We start from the raw sequence: 13341 nt of genomic DNA on the forward strand, positions 1-13341 counted from the left end.
TCAGAACCTTTTTTTTCATGTGAATAAAGGTTAAAATTGTGAATTTTATAATCAGAAGGGACTTTATAGATCATTTAGTCTTATCCCTTCACTTTCTAGATAAGAAAACTGCAGATCAGAGAGGTTAAATAACTTGTCTGATGTCACATGGGTGGCAAAGGGCAGATTCCAGAACCAAGCCCAGTCTTTCAGATTCTAAATCTAGCATGCTCCCTACTAAGCCTGATTATTGGTTCTTGTCATTTGCTTTGTGTCCTATGGGCTGCATAAATTTCCAAATGTGAATTGGCCCATCCTCTTCCACCTAAAAAGTTCTGGATTCAGAACATTGTAAGCAACTTCATGGTTCTAAATGCACGTCATCTTCCAAAGGATAAACATTTCCTTTCCATTTTTCTTGTCCTCCAAAGGGCAATGGAAAGATCTAGGTTCATAACCTCCTCCATGCACAGGTCCCCTCTCTCAGCCCACATTTCCAATCTGTTGCTAAATCTTGTTGTTTCTACCAGTACAATATCACTTATATACAGCTTCCTGTCTCAACTTATACAGCCCCAAATCTACCACAGCCCCTCATCCCCTCTTACATGAACTATCATGATAGCCTACTAAATAACTGTCCTTGTGACTAAAATTTCTCCCATTTCTGATTCTCCTCTCTTCTCTCAGTTGCCCAGGTGACTTTTCTAAAGCATAAAATAATGACAACTAACATTAATACAGTGCTTTGAGGTATGCAAAGCAGTGTCTATTACCTCATTTGATTCTTACAATGGTCCTGTGAGGTAGGTACCATTGTTGTTCCCATTTTACAGATGAGGCAACTGAGACCAAGAGAGGTTAAAGGACTTTTCCAGAGTCACATAGCTAATAAATGTCTCTGAGGCAGTATTTGAACTCAGTTCTCCTTGATTCCAAGTCATTGTGCCACGAGTGTGAACCATGAGTGAGTACCATGAGTGTGAACATGTCATGCATCCTTGCTCATTAATCTCCAGTGGTTCCACATTCTTCCAGGATAAAATATCAACTCCTTTGTTTGGCCTTTAAAGTTCTTTATAATCTGACCTCTTTCTATCTTTCCAGTCTTCTTATACTTTTCTCTCCTCCACACAATCTATAATCTACCTCTATCACCTATTTCCAATTTGTTTTGTTGCTGTTTTTGTTGAGGTAATTGGGGTTAAATGACTTGTCCAGGGTCACACAGCTAGTAAGTATCTGAGATCAGAGTTGAACTCAGTTCCTCCTGACTCAAGGGCCAGTGTTCTCTCCACTGCACCACCTAGCCACTCCTGCAATTCCTTGAATATAAAATTTCTTATCCCAGCTCCCTGCCTTTGCACTGCTTATCCATCCTGACTGTAATTCTCTGCCCTCATGCCTCTTAGTTTCTCTGGATTCCTTCATGGTTCAGCTGATGTTTCACCTTCTATGGGAGTCCTTTCATGGTTCCCACAGCTACTAATGCCTTCCTCTCCAAAGTGACCTTACGTCTACTTCATATGGAATCTCTATTACATAAGTTTTGACAAGTCTCTCTCATTGGAGCATCAGCTCCTTAAGGATAGGAGCTGTTTTTTTCCCCTCTTTCTTTTAAATCAGTGGACAACATGGAATTACCTTGGCTATGACTGTGTACACCATCCTTGTCTTTTTCTCCCCTTTCTTAAAAAACTGGATCCTATCGGGGATGACAGAGCAATTCTAACTGCCACTTTGAGGTGGTCCAGCACCAGTTCATTCATCATTTTCTAAGCAGTGAGGGATGCTTGAATAAAGAGCTGATTGAACCTTTAGATTTTTCACTGATAAATGGATCTACTTATGCTTGCCAAAGGTCAAGAAGGCAGAAGGTCCTACTCAGAATTAGGACTTTGTGATTCAGTCAAAAAGGTTACATTATTCCAAGTGGGGTCAGAAGAGAACCAGAAAAATGTATCTCCAGGGAGCAAGATTGCATCTTTTTTTTTTCCTCTTTTTTTTCCCCTATTTTGTATGTGTAATTTTCAGTTTTAGACAGAAATCTTCTTGCTAGGAGACTCACCCTAATGTTGCTGATGGCGACAGGGAAGGAAATAAGAATCCCAGCTCCGTAAATCCAAGCTCTTGGGACATAAGTGGATTTGACAGTTTGGCAGTGTTCAGTTTGGGTAATGAAATAATCACTTTAGTGGCATAAAAATAATAAGTGAGAGAATAAACTGGTATAAACCAGACTTCAGTGGAAAGTACTACAGTGCAGGGAGGGAAAGGACTGAGCTGCTTGCTCTTGGGTTTTTAACAGAGTTATCATATCTAGAAAAAGGTCAGCTGGAAAAGATGAGTCTGGCATTAGAAAAAAAACACTACAAACTAACAGTGATTTGTTAGTTTATTTGGTTGATATTATGAGGCATAAAAAAGAGCAGACACACAGAAATAAGGAAAAGGAGGCTGGATTTATGGTTATTTGGTACATCTTTACTGAGAATAAAAAAAGAATCAGTAGGAAGACAGAAGAAAGCAGAAAGCAACAATAATGTACTGTATATGTTGAAATGACAGAAACAGTGACAGAAAAGAGAATAAAAATGTAATATACGGGAATATAAAAATTAAGGAACCATGATCCTATTTTTGCTGGTTCTATGAATTATTTTCTAGTGTTTGGTCTATGTCCATTTCTCATTACTTTGGGGAGTTTACCTTGGTTTTTACAGATGTCAGGGTCTCTTAGAAAGGTAGGTTCTTGCTATCCACAACCTTAAACAAGGGGATGCACAGCTTAAAGAACAGATTTTTTTTTTTTTTTTGCATTTAGCAATCAGAGAGAAGTAGACAAGTTGAGACAGAAGAAAGTCTTACCTTCATATGGGGCATGTGCCCCCACAGGTCCTTTGTGACATTTGGCCCTGATCACTCCCTTCTAACAGCAGCATTGCTTCTTGCAGCAGCATTTCTGTTGGCAGCAGCCCTTGCCACAGCCACAGGAGCCACAGGAGCCACGGCAGCAAGTGCGGCGGCAGCAGATGACTGTGGGACTACAGCAGCCCCCACAGCAGCCACAGCAGCAGGGACAGCAGGCAGAACAGCAGCCTACACGGCGGCAAGTGCAAGTGGTACAGCTGCCACAGCCACCGCAGCCACCACAGCTGCCACCACAGCCGCCACCGCAGCCACCACAGCCACCACCGCAGCCACCACAGCCGCCACAACTTCCTCCACAACCACAGCAACCCATGGTATCAGTGCAGAGAGTTTCAGGTAAGGTGAGGAGACAGGAGTCAGGAGAGGTGAGTGAAATTTGATGCTCTCCTTTTGCAGGGCAGCCCTTATATACCCTCCTGGGAGGATTTGTCTGAAGACACAAGACCTTGTTTTTGTTTTCCTAGTCTCCACTGGACAAGCACTTTCTTGTTTACTTCTTCATTGACATCTTTAACCTCATTAAATTGCTTATTTTAGACTGTTTAAATTTTTCTTCTATTTCAAAGTCACATTCCAGGAAGTTTTTGGAGGGTTAGTCATTCAAGACGGGGCAGTAGGAGTTTTCAAGGGAACCAAGCTCAACATATACCTCTTAAAAACAATAGAGACACCACGGAGAACAAAAAATAGTCAAAACAAACACACAAGATACTAAATAACTACCAAAATAGAAAATAAGCCAAGCTAAAAAGAGCTCTGATACCTAAAAAATACTGTGGCACAACCCAAACAGCTAAAGCCTCAGAAGCAACATACCTGAAAAAAAGAAGGCAAGATATCCTAGGAGATCTTGTTCAGTAGGTGAGTAACACATGTCCAGATCTAAACAAGAATTAGCACAGATAAGAAAACCACAAGAGTAGTTAAAACAGTTTGAACAAAAACTTTGAAAGTCACAGAACTAAAAGTATAATGAAGATATGGGAAATAATGAAAAAAAGAAAAAAAATAGAAACCTTAAAAACGAAGCTACCAAAGAACCAATAAAACTTGGCAAAGCAGAAAATAGAATTTCAGACAATATAGTTAAAATAGTTTGATAGTTGACAAAATTTGAAAAAATGCAGATCTGAGTAAAAATAGAATAGAAATGAAGGACAGATCAAAGGCAACAATCTCAGGATTAATGGTTTTCTAAAAAATTATGAAAAAGGAAAAAATCTGAGCACTATATTATGGGACATAACATAAGAAATCTTTTCAGAATTAACAAATAAAAGCCACATGATACAAACAGAAGAAACAGGACTCAATGAAGATGAACTTCATGAATTCTCTCTCTTAGACATACGTCATACAAGATTTAGCATCACAACAAGGAAAAAATTCATTAAAACTCCAAAAAGAAATATGAATATGACATAACAATGGTTAGAAATCCAGACCACTGTGGTCGTCTCAAAGAAGACAAAGAATGAGTGGAAAAATTGAAATGTGGTATAAACAAAACTTAGAAGCATAGACCATGAACCCAGAATTATCTCTCTATTCAAACTTTGTATGCCATTTGAAAGCAAAAAATGTATTTATTTGTGAAGCATCTAGACCTTGACTAGTTTGCAGACAGTTACAAGCCTTTCAAATACGATTTTGAACAATAACTTTAATCAAAAAAGATAATCCCTTAAAACAATTTGCATTTCTCAAATGAAAAAAAAAATAAGTCGCTAACTTCCTTCAGATTGTTGTATGGGTTAAAGGGACATTTCACGTAAATAAATAAAAAGGGAAATATAATGAGGGTGGAAGTGGGTGGGGAAAGGTAATCCCAACTGAAGCTCTTATTCTTTGATAAAAGGGAAGTTCAAAGTCCCAGAAAGCCACATAGTCTATTGTTTATTGAACAAAGGAATTTGGTTTAGAGGGCTTTTGTTAAATTTGGCTTAAAAATAATAACAAAAAAGTTTGAGAGTTTATTGTTTTCTTCCATTAAATTTAACAGTAACTTAAATTTTAAAATAATTTAATAATTAATAATATAAATGAAGAAAAATTTTGTATTTGAAGCATTAAATGTAAATGGATTAAGTGATCAAAAAAAGAGAAAAAGAACAATAGAATTTATTAAAAATTAGAGTCCAAGAATATACTGTTTACAGGAAACATGAAATCATTGTTGGATCAGTAGGGGTGCTGAGGGTAAATTTGCATGTGCTGGCCATCGTCCCCACCCCCATAGTAAATTCAGTCCTAGATCTTTCAGTCCCTCCATCATTCTCTTGCCTGTTTTTTTTTTTTTTTAATTATACCCTTTGGTTCCTTCCTCTATTGTTAATAACTCTTTTTCATCCTAGATAAATTTTTCTCACATTCCTTACAATTTTTGAGTCTTACTGAAAACATGGTTTTTTTCCTTAAGACAATACAGCTTTTGGTTCCCCCCTCCCAAGCTGTTTGCTTCTTCACTCATGACCCCTGACAACCTAAGACCTTGGAGAAGTTCACATACATCTTGCTCCTCATTGCTACTTTTAGCTCCTCCTTCTTCTTCCATCTCTCTGCAACCACTCCTCCTCCTTAGTAAGTTTAGCACTTGGCTCACAGTTCTCTCCACCTCACTCTCTATTCCCTTGAAACACCCTGACCACTCACTCTCTGACTCCTCAGCACTTATTTTCTTTGTCTTTCCTTTACCTCAATCATGAATAGGTGTGGTCATATCTTGGCTGTCTCTCCTCACCTTTCATGCAACCAAATTTTCCCAAGGTGTTAGAATTACTAGTTACGTTTCTGCAAAATATACTTGGTTATATTATACTTGATCAGTTTCTGCATCTTAATATGTAGCAATGTAGATATTTGTGTGTTTTATGGCACACACAATTCAGCAAATACTTATTGACCACCTACCATGTTTGAGATGACTCCAACCCGTCATCAATGGAAGGGTCTAAGCATATTCTACTCTTATTGTTCTGAAAGGCAGTCATGAGCATACCATACAAGGACTGGCTAAAAGAACTGGACATGTTTGTGAGGGGGAGAAGACTTAAAGGGACCACTGTAACTGTCTTCAAGTATTCAAAAGACAACAATATTGGAAGATGGATCAGACTTGTTCTGCTTGGTTCTAAAAGGCAGAACTAGATGTATTGGGCAAAAGATGCAGAAAGGCAGTTCTCAGCTTGGTTTAATGAGGAAAAATCTTCCTAACGAATTAGAGCTATCCAAAAAGGGAGTGCACTGCCTTGGAAGATAGTGGATTTCCCATCACTCTAGTTCTTCCAGTAGGGGTTAGATGATTTAAAAAGGGTGCTAGGAAAGGAATTTGTGTTCTGGTATGGTTAGATGACCTTGGAGGTCCCTTCTAACAGAGATTTTTGTGATTCTGTGATCTGATTTCTAGTAGTTTGATTCAGTAAAATCACAATAGACATTTAACTTCTTTCTGTTATAAGCTAACAGCAACTTTTCCTATGATTCAAGGGTACTTCCATTTTTTAGCCTTCTAATTGCTTGAAAATGTATTTCCAAAAGGTTTGTAGACATACAACTTCTGTCCCTGAGAACACACTTATTCAGTTCCAAAGATACTTTGGTTTTCAAAATGCTGATTTAATGTCAAAAATAGATCTCAAATATCACAACCTCCTCTTCCAACGACCCTTCTTTTACCATGGAATATATATATTGAGCTCATTTACACGTATCAAGGTAACATTTTTTCCTTCTATTTCGATTCAAAAAGATATATCAATAAATTAGAATGAAAAAGATAGAGACCGTGCCTGTGATTTCATTGGCATAGGAAAAGGAGAGGAAACTCTCTGAACTAACACAATATTAGTACCTTTTCTGTTACTTATAGACTTAGAGCACTGAGAAGTTAAGGGGCTTACTCAGGGTTATGCAGCCAATATGGGTCAGAGGTGAGACTTGAACCCAGGTCTTGGCTTTGAGGCCAGCTCTCTATCTACTATGCCATGTATAGTATCCTCTTTGACTAGGATTACAACCTGAATCAAATAACATGAAATTTAATATGGTACTGTGTACCAGGCACTGTACTGAGTGCTTAGTTATGACTTCATGGCTAAAGTTTTATATATGAAAAAATTAACTGTATAAATTCAGAACTCAGGAGACTTGATGATGATACTTTGTGTGAAAAGGATCTGGTGATTTTAGAGGGTCACAGGCTCAAGATGGGATGGTAGACAAAAAAAAACTGATTCCACCTTAGACAACATTAAAACAAGCATAGTGCCCAGGTTGAGGAAGGCTCCAACCCAGAAGTCCTCTACTCTGGCCAAACCACATTTGGAGCATTGTGTTTAGTTTTGGCTACATGTTTTAGCCAGGAAGTCTATAAATCAGAGCTTGGAGAAGGACTAATTGAATGTAAGCTCTCTGAGGGCTTCTCTTTATATCTCCAGAATCTAGCAGAGTGCTGTACACATAATAGACCTCTTATAAATGTTTATTGATTTGATTAAAATTGAATGAAGGGATTTGAAAACATACCATACTAGGACTTGTTAAAAGAACCAGAGAGGAAAAGATATAGGGCAATTTGACCCTGGAGAGGAAAAGATTTAAGACAATAGGATAGCTGTCTCCAAATATTTGGTGAGCTGTCCTGTAAAACAGGCAGTAGACTTATTTTACATGTTCCCAGAGGACAAAACTGTGAGTACTGGGTAGAAGCCACAGAGACAAATTTCAAGTGGCTATGAGAAAAACTCCTAAAAATTGGAACTGTCCAAAAGTAGGACAAGCTGCTTCAGGAGATAATCTTGCAGGTTCCTTGTCACTGGAAGTTTTCAGAGAGATCCCTAATGTGTATTTTCCACAGCTCTTGTGGAGGGGATTTCCGCTGGTGGAAAGGCGTGAATACATGTCCTCTGGAACCTGAGATTCTGTGATCTAGTCTGAGATTTCCCTTGGCCCCATGGAAATGGATAAGTTTCAAGGACAGCAACAATAGTAATAACAGCTTGTATTTATAGAAAGCTCTACAGTTACTAAGAATCTTCTCTTAGTTAGATATACATGGGAAACATTTACTAAAAGCCCATTTTGAGCCTGTGTTGTTAAGAGATCTTTTCAGATTGGAATTATTTGTAGATTCCTTATCCTGAACTATGAAAGATTCAAATATAGCTTTATGTCTATTCAAACAAGAAAGAGAGGCAGTGTGGCAAAGTGGATAGAGATCTAGAAGATCTGGATTCAGTCCTGCCTTTGATACATACTAGCTGTGTTACTAAACAAGTATTTATTAAGCAAGTAATATTTGCCAGGCACTATGCAAAGTATCAGATTATGAACTCAGATATTTCTGACTTCATGCCCAGGTGCTCTAACTACTGAACCACCTAGCTGCCTTAAAAAAAAAAAGTGGGCAAGTCATTTAAGCTTTCAGTAAGTTTCTAAGACTCAGTTCAGGACAGGTGCTGACCTGTATTGGTAACCTACACTATGAAAGCATGGTGGTGGTCCCCCTCTTTCTCTTAAGCAACAAAAAGGAAAAAAAAATAAAACCTCAGTCTGCAACATGGCGCATTTCACAAGAAATGTTATAATTGAATTTAGTAGATATCTATTAGGTTCCTACCATGTGCAAAGCACTATGTTAGTCACTAGGTACTCAAGGATAAAAACAAAAATAGTACCTGACCTCAGAGAGTTTACATTTTTCTGGAATGACTCTACTTTCCCTCTCCACACTTCCATTTGCTTGCCCACTTATCTGATGACCTGGCTTGATCTCATGCATCCTAATTTTATTCCTGTCCCTTGTGCCTCCATTCAACTACTCACCTGCAATGACCTCAGACTTTGACCATGATTTTGGCTTGTATTGGCCCCAACGGTACTATTACTTTTGCTGCTTGCTTTCTTCCTGAGATTTTCTCCCTTCCTCTCATCTTTTAAGCCTAGGCTGGCTTCTGCTGTTAGCTAATCATAAACTACACTCTTCTTTGTGTGCCCCGGATCCCATCAGCTATTTAGGTATTCTGAACATGTAAGTCCAAGGCTCTTTCCATGACTCCGTGTCATTACTCTTTGAAGACTTAGAAAAGTAAGATTTTCCTGGAGCAAGATGGATATCTGAGATATAAGCTTTTTACTCTTCTCTCTTCCTGTCAATGGAAATGGTAGTTTTTACTTTAGGGTGAAACAGTGGGAAGTTGGACAACAAAACTAAGTCTAAACCATCACTATCCTTCCTGTGGCTTGAGAGGGAATATGAGTCTATGCAGGAAAGACATTGATGAATGGAGACTTGTTCAGAGGAGTGATGGCATATGTGTAGACCATATGAAGATAACTAGAAGGAAATGGAAGTATTTATCCTGGACAAGAAAAGATTTAGGGTGTGGAGGTAGGATATGAAAACTATCTGAAGTGCTGTCCATGGAAGAAGAAAGATCCATTCTGTCTGGCCCCAGAAGGCAGAAGTTAGGAGAGCTGGGTGAAATTTAGAGAGCCAGATTTCAGCTTTATGTGAGGAAAAACTGCCTAATGATGAGAACTATCTCAAAGTGGATTGGGGCTGAGAGGATCTTAGATTTTGAGTTGGAAGGTAACTTAGAAGCCATCAAATCCAACCTCCTCATTTATGGAGGAGGAAACTGAGGAACAGAGAAATTTAATGACTGGCCCAGGGTCACACAGCTAGTAAGTGTCAGAGGTAGGATTTGAACCTGTCTTTCTGAATCCAGGTCCAGCCCACTATTCTCTCTGCCATATTACTTCTCAAATAATAGGTTCCTAAACACTAGAGGTCCAAGGTGTCAGGGTTGACTGGATGACCACTTGTCAGGGTTATTGGAAGGGAATTCCTATAATAGGTTGGTTAGGCCAGATGAATTCTGGGGTCCTTTCTAACCTTGAGATCCTGTATATTTATGTAAAATACCATTTCATTTGACCATATATTTCCAAAATAATATTTACTGTATCATTTTCACTATAAGAGAATATATGGCATGTATCTTTTCTCTCTCCCCTCTTCTTTTTGAGTCAGGTTTATTTCAACCACAAAAACTTAAAAATTAATGCATAATATTAATGTGTAAGTAATTCCACAGAAGGATAAAAAATATCTATAATATTTTCTTATAAATGAATTTCTGGTTATTTTGTTTATTGGGTTATTTTAGGAAAAGCTGTGCATTTGGCCACATAATGGAGAAACCTCACTGCTAAAAGTTCTGTTGTCCCATCTCTGAAGACCCTTGGGGTCTAGGTATCACCCCAGTCCCTGTGACAACAAATTTTAAATTGACCTGTTAAGGAGCGGGTCACCTATCTACATCACTTGTATCCTTCTAGAGAACCCAAAGTTTAGAGATGAAGTTGATTTTAAGCTCTTTAGGTGAATCCCTTAATGTCCCTGCAAAATAGAGCATAAAGGTATCAAAGGGAGACCTGAAGCGGAGATGGGCAAGGAGTTTGCACATAATTCTGTAGCCCCAAACACACGGCAGATGGGTTCTAGGCCTAGAGGAACTGAGGCTCAGCTGTGGCTGTTCTAAATCCTGGGAATTTAAGTTTCTTTAGAAGGTATCAGGAGTTTGGCCTCTCTCTGTTTCTTTCTCTGTCTCTCTCTCTTTCTAAGTTGGCAGTCTTTTTTTTTTTTTTAGTGAGGCAATTGGGGTTAAGTGACTTGCCCATGGTCACACACCTAGTGAGTATCATGTGTCTGAGGCCAGGTTTGAACTCAGGTCCTCTTGAGTCCAAGGCCAGTGCTTTATCCACTGCACCACCTAGCTACCCCTAAGTTATCAGTCTTATGAATGTTCACTAAATAGAACATTATTAACCTTCTCTTCTGAAACATTAACCATCTTATTTCTACACCCTGGGTAGTAATAAAAAATATCTGCTACAATATTAACAAAGCTGAATCGTGCAACTTCAAAAGAGAAAGAGAATATGGATAACAATACCTTTGACTTTGACTTTTTTCATTATAAAGATAAAATACATAACACACACATGTATTTTACAAATCACAACAGTGGAAGAAACCAAAGTTTTATCTTTTTTTCATATTGTAGTGACAAAAAGAGATACTAGTATACTAACAAAGCTGAATGGTACAACCTACTTCAAAAGAAAAATAGAACATAAGTCAATAGCTTTTTTTTTTTTTTACTTTCTTTCAACTTTGTTTCTAAGGGCAGAAAATATGTATATATTCTCTAAATCACAATAATATATTTAGAAGCACTAAAGAAGGTACAGTGGGGTCCTGCAATCTTAAGGATGGTGTATAAGAACCGACACGCAAGAAAACTCCATCCATTAGATATTGCTCAGGGCAGCCACCCCGATGAGGACTTTTCCTTCCAGAAGCTCTAGATGGCACCACCTCCAGTGTTCACATGGCTGACCTTGTCTTCTGCATTCCATTTGGCGGACCAGGTGCCAAGTATCCCTACCACCTATGATTGTGATGCAGCATGGGGAATGAGAGAGCTAATGAACAATGTGGTAATAGCTGCCACTAAGGGTGTATCTTTTCAAATTAATTAGAGGGTTCCTCAGATATCTTGAGGGCCTCCACTCCAAGGAGAGCTGTGACCCGAAGGAGGGAATGTGGGTCAAAGTCAGCCTTGCATTGTCCCTGTAATTATCCCTGTCATGGAAGTGTGTCAGCCTCCACACAGAGAGCGTGGTGCATTTGGGGTCTGGCATAGCTATTGAGATGGTCTTGGTTCAAAGATCATCTTTTAAGGGGACCTACATTTCCAGGGATAAGGCTGCATTGTCTTAACTCCTCAGAGATTCTCAATAAACATGTAGTGGTAGGAAAATGGTTCTCAACATTGGTTTGTGTGCAGGGACAATTTCTGTGAGAGTTCCCAGGGTAAGATGACTACCAGTGGTGATTGGTGGTATTCTTGGCATGGGAATTTATATTGTCTGTGAACTGAGTGGTTCTCATCTATTGACCCCCTTAACCCTTAACAGCAACATGATAGGATCCCTGCTGTTGTGGAAAAATCCAGTCCTCAAAGGATATAATTATGCTTCTCCTTGGGTAGGGTTTTCCATACATTTAAAGCAAAAAAGGAACACAAGCTTTTTATTGTAGTTTTTTTGGTTTTATTGAGAAAATTATTAAAGATTCAGAAAGACTCCAGAACAGCAGAAAGGTAAAACAATATATAGCACATATAGAAAGAACAAGTTTAAAGGTAGGAAAGATAGAAGAGAATGAAACTAACAGAGAAAGAAAATATAAAAAAGCATGATTCCATTTTGGTTGGCTCATAGGCAAGAATCATTCTCCACTAGCTGGGCTGTGTCCTTTTCTCATTGTCTTGGACAGATTGTATTGCGAGCCAGGTCTCTTAGGGGGACAGATCTCTACTGCAGCAGGGCCTTTGAGAAAGGGACATTAAATTCCAATGGCCCAAAGGATTGTATATGCTCATGGATGCATCAATTCTATGAAGACCAGAAAAGAGCAGAAGTGAATCGTAGCAATCAAATCTTAGAGCTGGTAATGCCCTCAGAGGCCATATTATTCAAACCTCTTATTTCGGCAGATGAGGGAAATGAGGTGGAGTGGAGTGACATTGATCCTCTAATGTCCCTTCTGCCTCTGAGGATTGATTTTTCTCTGAGTCTGTGAAAGTGACATGCATGAGGTCACCGGCAGAGTGAGGACTAGGACCTCACCTTCTTAAGTCTCAGGCCAATGCCGTGTTCCTAAACCACTGTGAAATCTTACCGACTGGTGGAGAGTACGCCCATCTAGCAACAGCACTGCTTCTTAGAGCAGCACTGTTGGCAGCAGCATTTCTGCTGGCAGCAGCCCTTGCCACAGCCACAAGAACCACAGCCACAGCTGCCACAGGAGCCAGAGCAGCAGGTGCGACGGCAGCAGACAACGGTGGGGCTGCAGCAGCCTCCACAGCAGCCACAGCAGCAGGGGCAGCAGGCAGAGCAGCAGCCTACACGGCGGCAGGTACAGGTGGTACAGCTACCACAGCCACCACAGCCACCGCAGCCACCGCAGCTGCCACAGCCACCACAGCCACCGCAGCCGCCGCAGCCGCCACAGCCACCACAGCCACCACAGCCACAGCAACCCATAGTATCAGTACAGAGAGTTCAGATGAGGTGAAGAGAGAGAGGACTTGAGAGGTGAGTGAAGTCTGATGTTCTCTTTCTGTAGGGCAGCCCTTATATACCCTGCTGAGGGCTGGCCCAAGACCCATGATGTTTCCTTGTTGTTGTTTATCCCAGTTTTGATGGCCAGGTGAGCTCTAGTTTCTTATTCACTTCCTCCTTTCAGCCTCTTCTACCTCATTTAGGTTATTTATTTTAGGGCTTCCTAAATTTTAAACTGTTTCAAAGCCATATTCTGGTGGAAAGTTAAAAAAGCTGAAATATTTCGTCAAAGTTAGG

At 39.5% G+C, this 13341-nt stretch overlaps 2 protein-coding genes across 2 annotated transcripts; both read right to left on the minus strand.

Annotated features, from left to right (window-relative positions):
* Nucleotides 1–2908: 2908 nt before the first annotated feature.
* Nucleotides 2909–3223, minus strand: LOC114053145 (small cysteine and glycine repeat-containing protein 7-like). The gene has a single exon (XM_027876045.1). The coding sequence runs from the start codon at nt 3221–3223 to the stop codon at nt 2909–2911; it is 315 nt and encodes a 104-aa protein (XP_027731846.1).
* Nucleotides 3224–12684: 9461 nt separating this feature from the next.
* On the minus strand, nt 12685–13026 carry LOC114053147 (small cysteine and glycine repeat-containing protein 7-like). The gene has a single exon (XM_027876046.1). The coding sequence runs from the start codon at nt 13024–13026 to the stop codon at nt 12685–12687; it is 342 nt and encodes a 113-aa protein (XP_027731847.1).
* Nucleotides 13027–13341: the final 315 nt, after the last annotated feature.

The sequence above is a fragment of the Vombatus ursinus genome, unplaced genomic scaffold, assembly GCF_900497805.2.
Source record: "Vombatus ursinus unplaced genomic scaffold, bare-nosed wombat genome assembly UNPS02014810.1, whole genome shotgun sequence".
Taxonomy (NCBI): Eukaryota; Metazoa; Chordata; class Mammalia; order Diprotodontia; family Vombatidae; genus Vombatus; species Vombatus ursinus.